The sequence below is a fragment of the Choristoneura fumiferana genome, chromosome 3, assembly GCF_025370935.1.
Source record: "Choristoneura fumiferana chromosome 3, NRCan_CFum_1, whole genome shotgun sequence".
Lineage (NCBI taxonomy): Eukaryota > Metazoa > Arthropoda > Insecta > Lepidoptera > Tortricidae > Choristoneura > Choristoneura fumiferana.
Genome location: NC_133474.1, coordinates 3,541,630 through 3,564,217, shown reverse-complemented (window position 1 = coordinate 3,564,217; position 22,588 = coordinate 3,541,630). Strand labels below are relative to the sequence as shown.

The 22,588-nt window shown below is 40.2% G+C and overlaps 2 protein-coding genes across 2 annotated transcripts in view; both read left to right on the top strand.

Annotated features, from left to right (window-relative positions):
* The window catches only part of ush (Zinc finger protein ush), a 354,793-nt gene that overhangs the window by 181,593 nt on the left and 150,612 nt on the right, over positions 1-22,588 (top strand). The window lies entirely within an intron of this gene.
* LOC141445689 (luciferin sulfotransferase-like) lies at positions 7,045-11,772 on the top strand. The gene is made up of 4 exons (XM_074111578.1): positions 7,045-7,510; positions 8,194-8,270; positions 8,570-8,764; positions 11,593-11,772. The coding sequence occupies exons 1-4, from the start codon at positions 7,303-7,305 to the stop codon at positions 11,770-11,772; spliced, it is 660 nt and encodes a 219-aa protein (XP_073967679.1). The 5' UTR covers positions 7,045-7,302.

Below are 22,588 nucleotides of genomic sequence, written 5' to 3'. Positions count from 1 at the left end.
ACATACTTCAGATTTGTACACCTTCAAAGCTTACTGGCTCCACATGTGACACATACCTTGAATACATAGAACGGAATCTACCAGAAGGTTGTGCGCTGAAAGTAACTAAAGTTGAATGCCAGAAGTTACCGGAACACATCACTCCACCCACAGAATAGTTGTTGTAAAAGTAGTTGTAGGAAGTGTAAAATAAAAGTTTAAATATATTTGCTTTATTTACATTTCAGCAATTCAGAATCATTTAGAACATTGATGATTTCAGACTATAATCAGGTGGGTTGCTGTTGGGTTTGGCAAAGCAGAGCCACTGCTCCGTCTCCCCTTAGTATGGCAGCACATCAGCTCTCTTGAGTCTGAATAAGATTTTGCTGCAAGAGCATACTGGATAATTTGTTTGGATGAATCATCAGATGCTACCTGTAGTTGGCTGAGCTGACTTTCCCGATGAAAATACCTCATATCTGTAATCATGAGTGACACATGAAATATTGGGAGCTCATGAAGTCTAAATAATCATGGTTTTAAATTAAACACTGTTATAGGTACATAAGATTTTTTTGGAACCAGTAAACAACACTAAATTTAAAAAATAGTGACAATTTTTTTTTAGTTCACTGTAGGTATACATTGAAGTTTCCTTATCATATAAAAACATGCTGAATTTATGGTATAAAAAGCTTTTAGCAAGGTAACACTTAAAAATACCTGTGTACTTAATTGCTTAGCTACAAAACAGTGTCTCAAACACACAAGTCTATCTAGGAATAAATTTGGCGTAGTTATGGTACAATAATAATTTCTTCTGCTTAATCTGTCATCTCCCAGGATAACAGGATCAAAGGAATTTGGGCACAAATTTGTGCCTCTGGGAGAGGACAGGTTAAGTAGGCTAAGACCCGGTTTCACCACTTTTTAGTACCTGTATTTTATGAGGTACGTACAGCCTCTACACGCCTAAATCAGCAGCGTAATCTAGCTCTGGTTTTTTCAATGTGTTCTGGTTACATAATATACTGAGAGGCAAAAATGTGGCCCTCATAATATATGTATGCAGTAATAGGTAATTTTGGGTATAGAATGGGCCAAATTTTGTGCCGCTGAGTATGTTTAATATATAGCTCACAAAGGTCAGAAATCCATTTGGTACACGAAATATTATAGAGTATTATAGTTAAAAGGACCTAAATCTAAGCATCGCACAACAATCAATGGATTACTATAACTATAACCCATGCTTTCTAAACTATATAATACTTTAGGCGTTTAAAATACCTAGTAATAATGCTTTAAGTAGCACCTAACTTAGTATTCCCTTTACGATTTTCCTTTAGAGGCTGACATTTATAGGCCTCATTAAAATACAAAAAAAAACTTTTCACTTCTCATGTTCGTAAAATTCGTGTTTATGCTGTATCTAGGCGACATAAAATGACTTTTTATGCTCTAGTGCATAAAATAAAATCTTCGTCTAAGACCAACTTAAGACCAGGCGTCGACAGCCACATACAAAAAAGTCTCTTCATATTTTTTTAAATAATTTTTAATTTATATTAAACTAAAAATCAATCAAACCAATCATAATAAATGATTTAAATTAAAAAATAGAATTATTATAATAATGCATAAAAAATAAAAGTCCATAGAAAGTGAATTATTGTTTCCACTGTTGCTATTTCATTTCCTCGCAATCTAAGCGAAAAGCAGTGTGTAAAACTCGATCATTAAACTCATTTTCCCTCGACGTGTCTATCCACCCTCGCCGTATCGGCTCGGGGGCTATATGAATGTCTTGGGTAAAATGGCTCGTTTTATGCTCTTGTCGTACAATATACTATTTTTTTAACTGGCAAGACTTTGCTTGCATAAAAAATTGACGGGTTTTAACGAAAAATACCAATCGTGCATAATGGATTTTCCCTACTGCACGCCGCCAACTCCTTATAAAGTACCACATCAAAATTTTAAAACTAAAAGCAAAGACCATGTATTATTGCTCTTAAGGCGCCTCAACCGAAAAAACGGAAAAATTACATTAAAAAGTAGGTAAATGCAATTTTGGTCAATCACGTTTTGGCATTAGTATCTCTTTGGCACAGACATACTTTTAAACTTATTCTAGTCATACTGTTGGTTCTTACACACAGTGAAAATGAAAAGGATGGCGAAAGTCATTTCTAGCGCGTGGAACATCAGCATGACAGCGCACCAGATGTACTCCAGCCTTATAATATAAGTTTGGTAAATAAGGAAGTAGCAGACCCCACTGCCGAAGGTATAGTCAAGAGCACCGAAAAAAAGACAGGAACTTCTGCAAAAAGAAAAAGATAATATTTATTCGTGACAAAGATGTATACCTAAAGCCAGGAAAGAGGTCCACTTGGTCAGGATTTGTAGAAAATTATCTCACGATAGGGATTAAATGGGATGAATCTAAACAAAAGGTACATACCGTAATAAATAATTGAGGTAAAGTAATATTAAAAAGTAGCATATTTTCTTCCAAGACAGTAAAGTCGCGGGCTAAAGCTGTTTTATCATGCCGACCAACCTTAAAATAAATAAATAAAGCGCCTACTCACTTTTACTAGACAAGTTCCTCTCTGCCCCAAAAATATACGGAAAGCTTCTACCAAACACAAGGCGCTGAAAATTCCCGTTTCCGTTAGTAGGGCATTTTCTGGATACGACACGTTAATCGCCTTTAATATACCGATAGCCACTTCACAAACAAAAAACATGCCTAAATAAAAATTGTTCAAATACAATAGTATTTCGTACGCCAAACTAGAGTTCACGTTAGTCATTTTCGACATTCTTACTAAGTTAGGCTTTGGTTAGACTTCTATGTTTACTTCACAAATAAATAAAATATTTCAATTCAACATGACATTTGTTTTTGTTCGTTCAATGTAAAGCAGAAGAGTGAACGAACCTAGAACGAACGAAGGGAGAGGGTGTCAAGGATTACAAACTCTCCATAATCGGTGGCAAAAACAGGAACTATTTTTTTCGCGTACTGAAAATGTAGGTTGCCTTGACAAACAGCGCCACGGTGAACAGTACAGAGAAATTGGTGTGTCACAGTCAATACGCCCCATGACGCGTGGGTTTACCGGTTTACCGTGTCTTCACTTATAATTCTTTATGGTTTATTGATTTTGGAGGTTCTAATCACCGTCAATACAGATACGATTCCATTTCAAGATAGTCTGCACACTTTCGTATTACACGAATTTAATAAACAGAAAATATGCGTTACTCTACCAATAAATAAGTCCATTTTTGAAAAGTGTAATGTAGGGCCTTTATTTGCTGTATTAATAGTGATATTACTACAGTCATAAATGAGAAATTCTATAATTTACATTGTACATTCACATTGAGGGAAACTCCTCCAGGCAACTGTTATCCAGAGGCAACTGTATGTCTATGTCTATGAGGAACAAAATTATTTTTTTTATTATTATAGGACCGAAGTTCGTAGGAAGAGAGTAGGAGTATTTATGTGTCCGTTTATGTTGATAAACTTGGATTTGGATAGTGCAAAGTGAAAATAAGGGTGGCGTTACCAGCGTCGCTTGTCGTAGCAGTTCATCAGTTCGATGACTAGGTGGCGCTAGGGACGAGAAAGATTGACAACCTGTTTGTGTGCCACCCAATGTACACACAGTGACATGTAAGCATAACCGCCCAGACCAGCACCTCCACCATTTTGACGATTTAGTCGATCATGAAACATTTCTTTAACTTACTTATTTTTATTAAAGGTTCATAGAAATCATTGACCGAGCGAAGAGTCTCCGTTATAGCTTGGGCAACATTTCTATTTCTCTTATTACGATTTCTTTTGTGTATCGCAATGCGCAATTTCTCATTGCATTTCGTCACGCCGCGGTGCGTAGAGATGCGCTGATGCACAATTACCTACTGCATAACGTTTAAGGCTGCGACACACTGTGGTTGGAGCGTCAGTGTTAGCAGAACCGGTAATACGGTATTTGGCAACTCCTGGATTTCATGTATTCCTCTACATTATTATAAAAATATATGGGTATACTCGTACAGACAATGTTTACCGAAGAGAAAAACTAATTTGGTGGAAAATTTATAGTTTTTTTTCCAAAAATCTGTTTAACTGTGCCTTTCTAAAATGATTTTCTCTATGCAGCAGGTAGGTAGGCGCTACTTGCATGTGATGTCTCACATACACATAAACGTACTTTTGTACCTAATCAATAATAATAATTAAAATTATCTCTACATGATACTCTACAAGCAACAGTTATGCGACTTATGCGGCTTGGTCATCTATCATCTATATGAATGATTCTTGGGATTCATAAATTTCGTTTGAACTCCGCCAAAACAATTATGGAGCCGGATTCTGAGGCAGAGGTGAAGTTTTGCTACAACGTTAAAGTATACTCAGCGGCACAAAATTTGGCCCACTCTTCATACAAAAATTACATATTAATGCATACATTTTGAGGGCCAAATTTTTTGCCGCTCCGTAAAGTAAAAGTCGGTAATGTTTCTAGTTTTTCAATGCTTTTGAAAGTTGCCCTGTTTCAATTCAAATAATTATGAACCACAAGGTATCCAATAGGGAATGAGAGCGAGAAATTGGACAGAGCATGCTTGATGCGTTCAAAACACGCATAAGACGTTTACGGCTAAGCTAAAATACTGTACGTCTGTGCATGCACCCACAAATCGCACAGTTACTTGGTTGAACAGCGACATCGAGGCAGACCGAGAAGAATGGCATGACACGTACGCAAGGACCTGACATTGCGTCAGAGACGAGATGTGGAGGTCAAGAAGGCTTTTGCCAGCAGTGATACAGGAGTACTAATGCTTGATGTAGCTTCTGTAGTTTGTTATTCAGAACACGGCTACTATCAAAGGCATTAAGAATCAAGAACCACTATGTTATTGAGAACCGCTAACAGTGCGGCCTACCCATAGCAATATAATCGAAAGTGGAGCAGTAGGAAAGTTACGTTATTCATTACGGAATCGTGAATAGCCCGGGTTACACATAACGCTAGGGTTATGGGCCACGACCACGGACGACCATCTCCGTAGGGTTGCCATACGTTAGGATTTATCATGCCTGACACAGAGGCGTCTTTAGCCCATGTAGCGCCCGTGTGCAATTATTATTTTAGCGCCATCTAGGAAGCGCACGATCAAAATGGAATAGGTACAAACAAAAGTACAAAGTGTGACAAAGTGCCGCGGCCGGCGCCCCTAATACCGCTGCGCCCGTGTGCAACGCACGCCCTGCACTATAGGTAAAGACGCCTCTGGCTGACATGTCAGGATTTTTGACCCTTTGCCAGGATTACGCCGGGACTTGGTAAATGTTAGGGTTTTAAAAATTACACCAGTAAAAAAACAACAAAATGTGTTCACTTAAATGTCATGTATGCCACTTAAAGTCGAATTTTCAAGTTGACAGACACGTCTATTGGCAGTATTGTTGTAGGGTAGGACATTAAAACGATTATCAACTTTAGGGTGGTAGACCACATATTTGGCTGATGGTACCTACTTCATCATCATCATACCAGCCATACAGCCATAAGACGGCCACTGTTGTACAGCCAACGTCATAAATAAGTGATCACTTTTGTACCTTGTTATTTTAACGTCATGTTTGAAAAGCCATACGAAATTGTGTAACGACTGAAAGCGACAAAGTACAGAAATGATCACTTATTTATGACGTTGACTGTACATACTCGTAGGCCTCCCCATATACCTACCTCAAGTTGCTTCGATTGGAAGCGGCCTGTATCCACCGTGAAAGCGGGGGCTAACAAAATAAAAAAGAAACGGGGCGAAGCCGCGGGCAACAGCCAGTTCATAATATTAGTGGGATATGACAAATATTATTTAACTAAATTATTATTTTCATAATAGTTCACTTCTTTGCTTTTCAAAAGATTGATTTCAAAAAAGTTTTTTTGTTTAATTTTGCTTATTATTAACTTTAAAGAAAGTTTTATATTCATAACAATTACCCTAAAATGCTTCAACTTTGCCCTCTGGCCCCAACATTGCCTGAGTTGATTAAAGTCGATAACATCTCTTATCTCTAAAAGTTTAAAACCTAAAGGGTGCTAAGTTATCGACTCTAAATGGAATCAGGCAATGTTGGGGCCAGAGGGCAAAGTTGAATTGCTAAATGATAGAATGTACTAACAACATTCCTCTGATTAAAGTATCAACACATAGATGGTGCTATTTGTGCTGCGCTTGTGTGTACCAAAATCGACGTAAGTTATTACTGACCTGGTTAACGGTACCTTGAATCTTAGATTTGATTATTTAAAAAATTGCTCCATATTTCTTTATTGAAGTTATATGATATGAATAGAAAGCTTAATTTTCTTAATAGGAACTCAATAGGAATTAGGAATGCCTTCTACGCTAAAACTGAATTCTTTTAAACTTAAGATCATCATCATCAGCCGGAAAACGTCCATTGCTGAACAAAGGCCTCCCCCTCAGAACTAGCCACTTGCATCCACTGGTTGCCCGCAAAACTGTCACGATGTCGTCAGTCCACCTGGTGGACTTACAAACTTAAGATTGCTATCCTGAAAATTAGCACTTTTCGAGTCGTTTTAATTTTCACTGGAGGCACAGCTGTATCGATGGAATATTAGGCAAAGCTCTGCGCAGGGGGCGACACTGCACTACACTACTACCTACACTAGCACAAACCGCCATGACGACGACAGTTCTCTGGAGTTCTGAGGCCGTATTGCCTTACGTTTCTGAGACTCGCGATCGCAATCAAATGACAGATTTCGCATACAAAAACTGTCACTTAATTGTGATCGCGGGCGACAGAAACGTTAAGCAATACGGCCCCTGTTTATAGTTTGTCACGCACGACATATTTAATTTTATCAGTAACAAATAACATGATATTTACTTCGATTGTAACGATAGAGCTATATTTCCAAGAATTTAATAGACACAATTTTAAATGATGGAATCCTACGGACATTTAAGACACTAAAAAAAAAATACGGTTTGTGCTAGTGCTGTATTCTGACAGAAGAACATTGCAGTAATTTCCTCCATCCTCTATTGATTTTAGTTCAGAAATTGACCATAATTTAGTTCTAGTGCAACCAAGCCTTTACCAATTATACACCTAAGGCATTATGCGAACTGGAAAGTTTCGAGCGAGACTGGAAACACCAGCGCGCACGCCACAACACTTCCGTAAAACGTTCGTAACGGACGTACATCGAACGTCGAATAAAAAATTTAAATTCAAATATGAGGGTCAAGCCGGATTTGACCTTTTCGAAATTGGACGAGGAGACAGGTGGCCAGTTAGATAAAATGTTTAACAAGAAGGATTGCATGGTGGAGATTAACCCTGGACGAGTGGTTCTGCCGGCCGATTACATGACTATAGGCGAGGATATTTTGAATATGGAAGTGCTGGATACAGATGTCTGGATGTGCTCGTATCCGAGAACTGGTGAGTGTCATTTGTTTTTATTATCCCTACATTATAAATGCGAAAGTAACTCTGTCTGTCTGTCTGTCTGTCTGTACGCTTTCACGTCGAAACCGCTGAACCAATTTTGATGAAATTTGTATCGAGATATCCAAGGATCAACATAGATACTTTATTCCGGTTAGATCGATAACCTATCGACGAAGTCGCGGCATAGCTAGTTACCTAGTTCGAACTACCTATAGTTTCACATAGGACATCACAAAGGGTTATTTCAAGCTTTTATTTAGTTTCACCTGTCCCGTTGTCCGTCTGTCTGTCTGTCTGTCTGTGATCAAATCTTGCAAGTTAAATTCGACCAACTTCCAGTAGTTGGATTGACTTCTTTGGTATACTTATTTTAATTTAGTTAGACAATACAATAATCTGGTTGTGACATCCGGCTAGTCCGACCAGGATCATCTCCACAGGACGAAATTCTTCAACGGTTAATGGCATCGTCTTGAAATTTGGTATGCAAATTTATTTTGGGTGACAATACAAGTACCTAGTTACAGTCAACAAAAATTACAGCCAGCAAAAAAAAGATTGTATTAAAAATGATTTTTTTACCAATAACTTATTGTCCTAATCAAAAGTCCCTACACCTACTTACTCGCCATATTCTTGCCAAAACGTGTTTGCTGTAAAAAAGTTTTTTTAAGGTTCCACATGGTGCCAAGAAATGGTTTGGCTCATAGGCCACAATCTGGATTATGAAGGGGCAAAATCTCTGCAACAGGTTTGTATTATTTATACCTACTTAACTACCTTAATCTAAAGTAATGTAAAGTATTTAGATTATATTAAAAGGCTTAAAATCTAATCATCATCATTATCAATTTTTGCCAATACTTCGCCACGCTTGGGTAGCGTAGTATAGATGTAAGGTTGCCAAGAAGACGCTGCTGCCCATGTTCTGGTATTAACCCTTAGCCGGTTTCTACTGAGGGAGGAGCGGGGTTGGCAACATTGTAACGTCAGCGCCCACAGCAAGTTTTCATAATATCCGAGTCATACAAATATATCACTTACGCACAGATCCGTTGCCCCCTAGTGGAACTGTCCAGCATAATGGTGGACAGTCACAATGAGTGGCACAACGAGTCTGTCAAGGGTACTTCCGTGGACCTGGTGAAGTACCGCCTGGCTCGACCACGCTACATCCGGAGCCATCTGCCCTGGGAGCTTCTGCCCGTCGATATACAGCGTGAAGATGGCAGTGCTAAAACTAAGGTTATTTTAAACTTTCATTTAATTTGCGCTGGTTTAGTTGCTTATAAATTTTAGTTGGTTTGGTTGCTTAAAAATTTGGTGCGACCCGACGGAGCGCGGCAGCCCTCTAGAATTAGTCCTTCTAGTCTAGGGTATTCTAGACGCCGCCGCCGGGTAGGTACTTGTAGCTTCATAACTAAAACGTGACATTAGCGGAGTCCGACAGTCCGACCGTCTGCCGGTAATGAAATTTTGTTGGTCGTCTCCGCCGGACGGAACTCTTCAATGGGATATTAGATATAATGGCAGGGACTTGAAAATTGGTAAGAATATAATATTTGGATGCATCAATCATCCAAACTACATTTTACAAATGGCCTGGGTTCTTACGGGGGTTTACAAAACAATCAATCATTACGTCGTATTTTTTCAAGTTATCCTTGAAATTGTTTTACAATCCTGATAAGTATTAATGTTGCCATATGGGCCAAGATATATCGTGGCGCAGTGTCGTGATTGAGACTAATTTTAAATATCACTCGCGACATTTTGACTATACAAGGTGTTGAAAGTAATTTGTTTAGTATCGAGAGGAGAATCAATAGGTGTAAGTATATGTGACAGGGAAATGGCCAAATCAGAAATTGGAACAAATCTGTAAGGACATGATCAAATCATTTGGATGAAATAAAATGGGTTAAATCATTTTATCATTTCCCGAGAAAAAATCAGTCATTTGATCAAAAACCTAAACCTGTTTCGTGAAATGACAAAATCAATTTTGAACATGAAACTACCGTGAGACTCACTCATATTAAATAATATTATAACGGATATAACTCACGTCTTAAACCGAGTTTAGCTCGACATGTTTCGGGCTATTTCGTAGCCCTTCCTCACTCCTCACTCCTCTTCTTGGAGTGTGCGTGTTGCGGCAGCCGCCGAGTCGCGTGCTCCTGTGAGGAAGGGCTACGAAATAGCCCGAAACATGTCGAACTAAACTCGGTTTAAGACGTGAGTTATCCGTTATAATATCATTTAATATGACAAAATCAGATAAAAATACTAGATTTGATTTGTTTAGCGATTTGATAAAATCCCTATTACGCGTCAGTGAGTTGACGAAACGAACACGCAAACTCGACCGACTCGTTTTATCATTTGACTAGACACGTTTTGCGATATGATAATATTGATAGTTTACCAACCGAATGCCAGATCTGACCAACTGGCCGGCGGCGGTCTGCCTACCATTTAAAAAAAGCAGAAAAAAAACGAAATTGACGTTTATTAATAATTAAACGTTAATGCCAGTATTGCTCAACAGTATTTTACAATTTTTACATCGCTATACTCATAGTGCACGAAGAGTGCTAAGCGTGAAGCGTGTCTTCCTCTTCCTAATGTATTAAACCGCTGTTTAACTAGCTGTTAACATTTTTGCGTAACGGTTAGCGCTTTGAATCGCTATTAACACATTGAAGAATTTTGACGAGTGTAACTGCTCTGGTTAGTGTGTGTGTTATGAGTATAATAGGTAATAATATTTATATCGTAAAGCACATATCACGGATTTATAAGGAACTGAGTTCTAGTTCCACCGCTACTTGTAAGTAGGTTTTTTTTTTTACTTCTCATGCTCTTAAAATGTTACTTTAGTCTTTGCATATCGGGACTAAAGCTCCCTTTTATTGTCTAGGGATTCAAATTTTTTTTTTAAATTTACATTAGAAACTCCAAAGCAGTCAACACGGTGTTTGTGAATGGAGGATTTTAAGGGTGTGGAAATAACCTCAAAATGCCAACTGTGCAAAAATATTAAAAAAAACACGATTTAGTTTCGTGAAACATAACTAATAATTACGAATATGAATCTATTCAATTCCATTAAGGATTAATTTCATTTTATTATGCATAGTCCAATTAGTTTTAAAATAGTTTTAAATTTTTAAACTGTTGGTTAAATATGCAAGCATTTAAAACGTCACTTCATAAACAATAAAGAAAAGAAAAATCCCCGCAACATTTTTTTTTAATTATGAACAGATGGCCTGTCCAATCTTGAACGTACGTTTTTTAAAAAGTAATAGGTATTGTAATTTTGAACAGAAAATTGCATTGTTTTTTCCTCGCATTCAAAGTGAAAAGTAGAGTGCTTAACGCGCGACTAAACAAACTAGAATGCCACTCGCACTATAGCCATATAATATCTCTTGTCATTATGGCTTGTTTTAGTTCATGTTGAACAATCTACTATTATGTGTTCTATAGTTTCGGTAGCTGCGGTGGCCTAGTGGTTTGACCTATAGCGCCTCTCACACAGATCGTGGGTTCAAACCCCTCTCGGTAATTTGTCTAAGTATATACTTATACAGATCTGTTCACTTACGAATGCGCGCCCCTCCACATTTTATAATTGTAGTTGTAAACGTATCCGTACGACAGGTCTATGTGTGCGTAGCTCGAATTTGTCACCAGTCGCAAGGCGTACCGCCAGTCACGCACACTAAGACTAAGACAACGTGTAAGTACGAGGTTGACTCGTGTAGCGGTACATTGATAATTAGCTGTGGAGGGGCGCTCCTTCATGAGTGAATAGGTTCTTTACCTACCTTAGTTTTATAACGTTTTAAACTTTCGTGATTCTCACTCATAGTCAAAATACCATATACGGGACTTATCACGCTATTTTTACACAAGTAATATTTACCTCGACGTTTTGGCAACGTTACAGTTGCCGAAACGTTGAGGTAAATATTACTTGTGTAAAAATAGCGTGATAAGTCCCGTATATGGTATTTTGACTACCTTAGTTTTATTATTTTGTATCACGTTCCATATGTCTGCAGGTGATCTACACGTCGCGCAACCCTAAGGATCTGGTGGTGTCATACTATCATTACTTCACACTGGTGCACGGCCTCAAAGGGACATTTGAGGACTTCTGTGACATCTTCATGAAGGACCGGGCGCCTTTCGGGCCGGTGTGGAACCATATTCTTGGTGAGGAAAAAATTACGGAGACTTAATAAAGTTACTATAATTGGCTAAGTAAAGTTTTTTGAAGAAGTGCTAAATATATTTTTCTTCGGTAGTCGACGTCTAATATCGAGGAACTGCAGCTCTTTTATTTTTATTTCCTCTTATTAATTAGAAATCTTTTTTTAAGTGGTCGATATGACGTTTTGAGATTGAAATGGCAGACCCGTTGAGGCTCAGTACTTAGTAGAAACATTAAAAAAAAACGAAGTCAACTGTCACTGCTGTCACTGTCAAGTATAATCTAACCTAAAACCATTTTATTATTGACTGACCGCTTGACTTCCTTGGTGTCAGCACGTGTTTGTGTCGGACCTGCGAAATTTTGTGGCCTAGTGCTATTTTTTTTCGTGTTTTTTGTGTTACCCATCGGAATCGGCGCTCAGTAAGTGTTTTAACCAATTCTTGTACGCTGTTAACCCCGCTATGTCTCATTTCCCGCCAAAACCTCCAGACATAACCTCAGTTGTTGGGGACCCGGTTTCCGCCGGCCCACCGGTGGATTTGTCGCAAGACAGTCAATCGGAGGGGCCGATGGAAGCCGAGATATCCTTACTGGGGACAAAAAGGAGGGCTACGGTGCAGGGTGGATCCCAACCTCCCACTAAGTTGGGGGGCAGGGCTCCTTCCGACTCCATAGCTCATCTTTATGAACACCCGGATTATAAAAATGGACGAAAATACACTTCCAACGACGGAGGACCTTTCCTAGTCCATGTTTCCAAACCTGAATCCGATCCCTCCTCCGGTACCACCCTAAACCCCATTAAGTTTGGCCAAGTGATGGTTAACTCTCGTGTACAGAATATAACGCGAGACGGTATAAAAAAAGTAGGTAGAAACCGCATTAGCGTTGAGTTTAACACGGCAGAGGCAGCAAATGCCTTCTTAGTGGACCCTTTACTTGCGTCTAAAAACTTTGAAGCAACCATACCAACATTTAATGTCACTCGCATGGGTATTGTCAGAGGAGTGCCAACGGACCTTGCTCTGGATGCATTCGTCAGTGAAGTAGAGCTTCCTTCTGGCTGTGGGGTAATCCTCAAAGCCAGACGACTAAACCGCAAAGTCCACAAACCTGATGGAGTTGAATGGATCCCTACAGGAACTGTTGTAGTTACTTTCAGCGGCCAAGTTCTTCCGTCCAGAATTTTCTGCTGCTACACATCTTTGGTGGTTGAAAAGTACCGTTTGCCCACAATACAGTGCCACAGTTGCTGCAAATTCGGACACATATCAGAGCAGTGCCGATCAAAACCAAAGTGTTTCAAATGCGGTCAAGAACATACAGGGAAGACATGTGTTGTGCAGGAAGACTTAGCGTTTTGCTTGTTCTGCTCAGGCAGGCACTTCGCTACTAACAAGACCTGCCCAGAACACACTCGCCAACAGGCTATTAAGGATACAATGTCTGAAGACAATATTTCTTACTCTCAGGCATGCGAGAGGTTCCCCCCCGTGAAGAGAACGTACGCTGATGCGGCTCAGATGCTCCCCCTTCCCAAACAGACCATATTTTGTCTCAATCGCAAAACAACTCCTCCCTCCCCCCCACCTTCAGTCAGTCCCAAAGCTATAGGAAAACCGTTTTCATCCCAAGGTCCCCACGTCGCCCCCTAACACAAGGATATGACCGCGCCGCGCACAACGCCTTAATTAGTGATCGGAACCCTCCGCCTCCGAGGACTGGTGCTGCGCTCCAGTCCCCTAACTCCCCGCTCTCACCCTCCTGTCATTCCCCACACAACGATAACCTGCTGGATATGTTGCTATCCTTGTTGATCAATATGTTCAGCAAAATGGATGAATTCCCACTACCGCCCAACGTCGCCAATAAACTTTCCCAGTTTCTTTCAGTTGTCAAAATTCCATCTCATCCAGTGGAACAGTCACAGTCTCCGCCCTAAGAAACACGAAATTCTGCAAATGGTATCCTCGTATGACCCTGCTGTCTTTGCCATATCGGAGACCTGGTTGATTCCAGGATCCCGGTTTCGGGTGCCTGGCTTCTCGTGCCTCCGACATGACAGAGATGACGGCTACGCAGGAGCCGCTCTTCTCATTAAATCTTCTATTACGTATACTCGTATAACTCTTCCCCCTATCGCTCGTGGTATTAATGCCGTCGCCGCCAAGATTATGGACTTTTCCGTTCTTTCGATCTATATTCATGATCCTCACTCTATTAATATATCAGACCTCGAGCACATATTTTCTGCCCTCCCGGGCCCGTTCCTCATCTTAGGTGACTTTAACTGTCACCATCTCATGTGGGGTAGTGCCGATTACGACGCTTTAGCCTGTGATCTCGTTGACCTGATGGAGGACAAAAACATCTGTCTTCTCAACGATGGTTCGCCGACGCGCAGAACGGCTCCAGGCCTGAATCCTAGCGCCGTGGATCTTTCCTTGTGCTCTCCACAATTTGGCACCCTTCTCTCGTGGTCTGTTCTCCAGGACTCCTATGGTAGTGACCACCTACCCATCTTAATATCCTTCCCTACATCCTTTTCCCAACCCAGTTCTCCCCTAAATACTAGTAGGTACCTCTTGTCCAAGGCAGATTGGGATCAGTTCGCGGCGGACTTGGACGCAGCAGTAAGCAAGATGCCCACTGTCTTACCTGAAAATGCTCCTATTTGTCATGACAATCTAATCGACGCCTTCACAGTTGCAGCTAACACAAATATTCCCCCTAAAAAACGCTATAAGGCTAGGTCCTCTCCACCTTGGTGGGATTCTGAATGTTCGGACATGATTCGCCAAAGGAACGAGGCCGAGAGAGCGTATTGTGGAAATATGTCCCTGGATAACTTTCTCGCATTCAAAAAGACGGCAGCCCTGGCGAAACGTATGTTCAGAAAAAAAAGAAATCGGGATGGTTAAACTTCTGCCAAAATATCTCTCCTCGCACTCCCTCAACTGTACTATGGAAAGCCATAAAACGCTTCCGAGGGTCATTCATAGCCCGCGATGCGCCAAGTAACGACTCCTCAGCTTGGCTCACGGCATTTATCGACACATTATCTCCCCCTTCTGTCCCTCATATTAACTCTCTCCCTTCCCGCTATCCTCTGAATTGCCCCCAGAACAGTTTTGACCAACCGTTTTCCTGGGCAGAACTTCTGGCATCGCTTGACCACCTTAAGAACTCTGCTCCTGGTCCAGATAGTATCCCTTACGCCTTTCTTGTCAAATCTGGTCAGGTTACAAAAAAATACTTCCTAGACCTTCTAAATCATTTTTTTGATCTGGGTTTCGTTCCAGAGGCTTGGAAAAATCAAATTATCATCCCTTTACATAAACAAGGAAAAGATCCTCTCCTTCCTTCATCCCACCGTCCCATCGCTTTATCATCCTGCCTACTCAAAATCCTGGAGCACATGATTAAGAAGCGTCTAGAGTGGTTCGTAGAATCTAAAAAAATCCTGTCCAAAAGCCAATTTGGTTTTCGGAGGGGAATGGGCACCATGGATAGTCTCTCGATTTTAACAACCGACATCAGAATCGCCTTTTCAAGGAACGAGTTCCTTGTTGGTGTATTCTTGGACATATCATCCGCATATGATAATGTCATACTCTCCTTACTCAGAGATAAGCTATCTAAGCTGAGTTTGCCGCAGAAGCTGACGCATTTCATATGTAACTTCCTTATGGAACGTTCCATCGAGGTGAGACATAATGGTTCCCATTCCACTCCGAGACTAATCTGGCAAGGTCTCCCACAAGGATCTGTATTAAGTCCCCTACTCTACAGTTTGTACACCCATGACCTAGACGAGGCTGTTTCACCGTTCTGCAACATTCTACAATACGCAGATGATATAGCATTGTATTCATCGTCCCACTCCGTCGAGGTAGCTACGTGTAACTTGAACCAAGCCCTATTCTATCTGGGAGAATGGCTTGCTGTTCATGGTCTTTCCCTTTCAGTTCCCAAATGTAGCGTGGTCCCCTTTACCAGAAAAAGATCGTCTCCGCTTTCAATAATCAACTGATCCCTGTTAGTAAACAAGTTAAGTTTTTAGGCGTTACGCTTGACTCTCGTCTTTCCGGTTGCCCCCATATTGATTTGACAGTTAAAAAATGCCAATCGAGCATCAACATTTTACGTTGTCTTTCGGGTGTGTGGTGGGGTGCTCACCCCTTCTCCCAGAAACTCCTGTACAATGCGATAGTGCGCAGCGTCCTTGATTATGGCTCTTTTGCTTTAGAACCTTGCAGCAAGGTGGCCTTAGGTAAACTAGATAAAATCCAGTTCCAATCCCTCCGGGTGATCCTGGGGGCCATGAAATCCTCCCCGACCAATGCCCTGCAAGTAGAAGCATCTGACCCCCCCTTTTCCTCCGACGGCAGTATCTGGCTGACCGTTTCTTCCTTAGACTTTCCCTTCTGGACGACCACCCCCTTTTACCTAAGCTTCAAGAACTATCGCGTTTAATTACTGACAGCGGATTCTGGTTTAACAAAAATCCGCCATGCCTGATAAATAGTTTCCGTAAATTCAGTAGCCTCCCGGACCCCTCTTTCACATGCTCCCGACTCCCCCTCTTCGCTCATAGTTACGATGCTCTTATTTTTCAACCGAACATAATCCTGGACTTTGGAATATCAAAAAGTCAACCCGGTGCGAACAATTCCTTTTTGCGCAATATCGAAAACTTCTGGCAAGGCTGGACGCTATTATTCACGGATTCCTCCAGGCTCGTACTTGGCGGGGCGGTGGGTTCGGCAGTCTGGATCCCGAGTGACTCAGTTATATTGAGCTTTAAATGCCCGCCTCGCACGTCGGTCTTTACCGGAGAGCTAGTTGCTATCTTGGAAGCCGTTAAGTATATCAATGCCCATGGGATTAGTCGATCGATAATTTTTACGGATTCTCTTAGCGGTTTACAATCAATTAAGGCCAACCCGTTCTCTGCTAAAATTAACTTTCCTTTAGTGTTACTCATTAGGCAAACCCTATTCGAAGCTCATCTCCGCAACATTGAGATCTCATTATCCTGGATCCCCAGTCATTCTGGGATCGAAGGCAACGAGGCCGCTGACGCCCATGCTAAAGAGGCCGTGGAAATCGGCAGTTTGGACCACCCCCACTGCTACTTCTATGACCTCTTCTCTGCCGCCAAATCCGATCTTTCCTCTACGTGGCTCCGTCATTATGAGAGCTCTTTATTGGTCAAAGGCCGCCATTACGGGGATATCCAGCCAAACATTCCCCCAAGCCTTGGTTTTACCGGTTTCGCCAAGCGAACAAACAGACCACCTCAGTCATCTGCAGACTACGTATAGGACATACTTGTTCTCCCTCCCGCTTGTATAGATGGGGCATTGTCCAATCCCCCCTCTGTTCATGCGGCCTGGAGGAGGGTACTGCAGATCATATCCTTTTAAACTGCCCGATGAGAACTACTTCCCTATACAACATCCTCCCGCCTTGTATTCCTAAACCCACCAACCTTAAAACCCTCCTACTCCATGCCTCCTCTAACAAAAAAATCCTTAACCTCCTAATTAAATATATAACTAAAGAAAAAATAAAACTTTAGGTGCTTTTTCGCTTTTGTCTCTCCCTTTGATCCGATCTGTAATGTCTAAATGTTTTGTACTGTCTTCTATGTTTTGTGCTGTCCCTATGTTTTGTGTATGTCTATTGCAGGTACGCAACAAACTCGCTTCGACAACTCCCGTTTAGATATCTTATTCAACCGGTCTGACACAATATACACTTTGCTGCTGTCAGGTGTCATTGGCAGTAATGGACGCTAACCAAAAGCGACCGATTGCCACTTAACAAAAAAGTTGAAGTTGAAGTTGACCATTTTATTTGCTTTGCGATTTGGTGCGATCAGTGTGTGTTTTTGTTTGGATAATTTTTTACGACCTCAGCCCACTCTGGACTTTTGAATTTGCCACATCTCTCCACGACCTTTGTACGATAATTTGACCACGATTGGATATTTTCAACGACTATTTTGGCTCTGTTTCTTAGACAACGTTATCTTGCATTCTCGCCACCCTTGGCTTGACATTTGGACTGCCTTATGAGTAAATTCGAATCACAGTATCCCTACAATGGATTCAGACGACTCCGATAGTATTAGGGCGTGCAAAACCGGAAGGTTTTCAAAACCGGTTTTGGAATTGCGGTTTTGAGAGCCCAAAACCGGAAACCGGTTTTTCCCCGGTTTTGGCAATGTTTTTAATATTTTTTTATTATGGTAGTAATGGTAGAATTTGAACAATTAAATCATATACTTAGATAGTTTATATACCCACAATAAAAATATTTATTATAATTACAGTATTAGTTTGGATTATTACATCTTTCAATATATATTATAATCAGAACATTACAACTGCATTAAAAAAAAAAAGACAGTTACGTTAAGCATTATTATTTTCAATTACTTTCTTTACTAAAGTAAAGAAAGTAGTTATTTCATTTTAGATTAAAATCTAAAATGAATAACTACCTACCGAATAATTCGTTTAAGTTTGTAGACGTATATCTATTTTAATTGAAAATAATAATGCTTAAAATACGCAGACGGACACATTTTAAGTAGGTTTAAATAAATCGAGGATATTCTGGCAGAACCGGATAAGTGCACAATATTAATTTGGTATATCGGTTTTGCTAGATAAATAAAGCAGAAAACATTGAGTATGTCTATTATGTAACTTTAAAAAATTGCACTTATTCTGTTTTTCCAGAATACCCTCGAAATAGGTAAGATTATCGATTACATTTATTTGCACATATCTAAATCATACCACATATAAGTACTTTTTAATGTCATTGGTAGCACTTGTCTCCATCTCTCATCTGTACAAAGTCTTCATAAAAGTTATCGAAAGGCGCATATCAGGAAAGCTTGACTACCACCAGCCACCTGAGCAGGCAGGGTTTCGTCCTGGACTCTCGACCACTGATCACCTTCAAGCCTTGAACCAAATACTGGAAAAATCAGGAACACAACTACCCCTTTATCTTGCCTTTGTCGATTACTCTAAAGCCTTTGACAGCCTTACCCATTCTTCCATTTTCGAAGCTTTGCACAACCAAAACATTGAACAAGCCTATATTAACCTCCTCGAAACCATATACACCAATAGTACAGCTGCTATAAGACTGGATTCAACAGGACCGTCCTTCCCTATACAAAGAGGGGTCAAACAAGGAGACCCGCTATCGCCCAAACTTTTTACCAGCACACTTGAAGAGGTCTTTCGGAAGCTAGCGCCGCGCTGGGGAGGACAAGGGGCTGGTCGTCGGTGATAGAAGATTAACTAATCTTCGATTCGCTGACGATATAGTCCTCTTCTCTTCATCAGCTACCGACCTCCAAGTTATGCTTAGTGATCTAAGCAAAGCAAGCCTCGAGGTTGGACTAAGGATGACATGTCGAAGACCAAGTTAATGACAAATAGCACCCAACGTAGGATTGAGATAAGCGGTGAACAAATCGCATATGTCCATGAGTATATTTACTTGGGCCAATTAGTCTCCTTCCAGGCGAGGCAAGAAAAAGAAGTCGAAAGACGGACAGAAAACGCCTGGAGGAGCTATTGGTCAATGAAACACCTTATGAAGGGTAACTTCCAATTTCCTTAAAAAGGAAACTCATGGATATGTGCGTACTACCAACTCTCACCTACGGTGCGCAAACTTGGTCCTTGACAGAAGCTCTAAAGTTCAATCGGGGTTTGCCAGCTAGCCATGGAGCGCAGCATGCTAGGTTTTAAAACTCGTCGATCGGATGCCGGAACACCGCCCTGCGCTCCATGACCCAAATCACTGATGTAGGTCGATCGGCGTCTAAGCTGAAGTGGGACTGGGCTGGCCATGTTTGCCGCATGCCAGACGAGCTTTGGGCCAAGATAACCACCGAGTGGATGCCCACCAACTCGAAAAGGCGACCTGGCAGACCTAGGCGGCGATGGCGGGATGAACTGGACTTCTTCTTGAAGGACTGGCCCTTGTATGCAGGGGACAGAGAGCAGTGGAAGTATTGGGGGGAGGCCTTTGCTCAGCAGTGGGACAGAATAGGCTAACAATAATAACAATAATAAAAATGGTAGCACTTATAGTACTACTAGCTTTTGCCCGCGGCTCCGCCCGCGTGGTATTCGGTTATCGCGCGCTGTTCCCTCGGGAACTGTGCATTTTTTGTTTATGTCAGTCACTCTCAGGCCCATAAACTATCCCTATGCCAAAAATCACATCGATCCATCGCTCCGTTACCGGTGAAAGACGGACAAAACACACAAACATACAAAAACTCTTTCGCATTGATAATATTGTATCGATAGGGTTTTGCAATAGTCAGCCCTGTGTATATTACGCACACATTGTCGCGTGTACAGACGTCGTCGTGCCTATGTAGATTCAAGAACGCGTATTTTGTACGGCGTGGCCTGGCCATCCTGTGGTTTGCGGGTGCATGCGAGGGTTACGGGCGGAGGTAGGAGTGCAAGTAGTATAGATAGTTGCGTTCGGATTTCGGATATTATTCGATGACTCAAAATTATATATTTCTTAGAGCGTTCGAAAAATCAAAATGTACGTCAATCAATTACAGAAAAACCGGAGGTAACTCCGGTTTTGTAATTCAAAACCGGTTTTGAAAAATCGGTAAATATTGTCCGGTTTCCGGTTTTCAGCAAAACCGGAAACCGGTTTTGCACGCCCTAGATAGTATTCGAGTTGAAATGGGAGCATTACATAAATGTTCTCCAATGCTTTGTACTTTCGTTTACGAAATACAGACGAGATTTCCGAATTCGGCGTATTTATGCATCCTAGTCTTTACAAGCGACTTGGTGCAAGTCAGCTTCCATCTTCCACTGCAAGTTGCTCATCAACAACATCATTATACGAACTCTCTAGCCTTCAACATCAAAGCACAGCAAAGGAGAACGATAACAGACAGGAAGAGATAATCGTGTTTTTTAGCCAAACAATAAAAAGGACATGGTCTCAGTAAGAGACAATATTTAATTGCATGTTGCACAAATGGGTTTATATTCTTTATTTCAGTGTATTGAAGGAAGAGTTTCTGCTAAATCATTTACAGAATGAAGTGGCTTTAATGTGGCTACTAAAAAGGGGGTGATTCAATCTAAAGTCATAGCGAGCTTGGAGGATACATGTGAAATGCGTGATTTGATAAAGATAAAGATAAAGATAAAGATAATTTATTTGTCAAACATGAGTTCCTATATACAATTATTAAATTGAATATATAGATGTACAATAATTTGATGTCCTGTCCTTCATGTCTTGCCTTTCAGCATACCAAATTTTTAAGTTATGAATTTAAATAATTATACAATAAAAAAAAATAGGAAATAATTAAATTGCAATCAATATACATTAATGTTATATAAATCATTTTGTAGATAAGATAAGATAAGGTCAGTGGAACATTTTGAAAACAATATCTAGTCTATATTATCTAGTAGATACTCGTTAAACTGAATAATATGCCTTGTCGGTTAAAAAAAATCTTTTAATGCTTTTTTGAAACTTAGGTAATAACTTTCTTCTCTGTTACAGTATTGGTAGCTTATTGAAAATTTTAGGAGTCATCCCTAGCACATTTTGGAGAACATAGCTGTATGTGATGTCCAAGCAAATTTTTTTCCCCACCGTCGAACACTGTTGAATTTTTTAAAATAGATTAAAGTTTGAAGATTAACATGTGTGATTAACATTAATGTGACAGTGACCCTAGATTGTATCGTTTGTTCTACCAGTTGAACTGGATGTGTGTATATATACTATCTTTTGCCTGCGGCTTCGCCCGCGTGGAATTCGGGTTATTGCGCGCTTGTTATCTCGGGAACTGTTTATTTTTCCGGGATAAAAGGTAGCCTATGTCACTCTGTGCCCATAAACAATCTCTATGCCAAAATCACGTCGATCCTGTTGCTCCGTTGCGACGTGAAAGACGGAGAAACATACTAACACACACACTTTCGCATTTATATATTAGTATGGATATATGGTATTCACTGTTTTATTTTGTCTGACTCTAATACATACATGATTGGGAATCGAACCTGATAAAGAATCTCTGTAAGCAAGGTTACAAATTCTGCACATTTTTTTCGTTATTTTTGATGATGTGAATCAATAAGTGAAAAGAAACATATTTTACAAGATTTTATTCGACTTGCAATGTATGAGTATGTATGTATTATGTTATAAACCAAAATGAGAATACAAATTTAAAGTACGCGTTAGCCTATCACAGCAGTACTTATACTGATTACAGATTAGATGACAATGCAAGACAAGTATAGTCAACAAAAAGTATTGTGAGGAAAAATAAAAACTTACACAAATAAAAAACAAAAATTATATTTTTTAAGAAAAAAATTTTGCTGACTGTACTTTTTCTCGACTGTATTGCATTGTCAAAAAAATACATTTCTGTATTAAGATATCATCATGTTCAAAATTACATTTCCGTGCTAAATCTAAGGTCTATTCTATTCTCTTTCATTACCATTGAGGAGTTCCGTGATACTACTTCTATGCCTCTTTTTATGGAAAAATGCATGTCCTTGGAAAAACCAGGTTATGCTCCTTCACTGGCTTTTTTTGCAACCAAAATAAAAACACCAACATGTGTTTACATCCACTGAAAAAAAGATCAAATTATTATATAAATCCTTACTTATATTTAATATTATAAACGTGAAAGGAACTCTGTCTGTCTGATTGTTAACTTTTTCATGCTTTAACCGCTGAACTGATTTAGCCGAAATTCATTATGGAGGTAGTTGGAAGTCCCG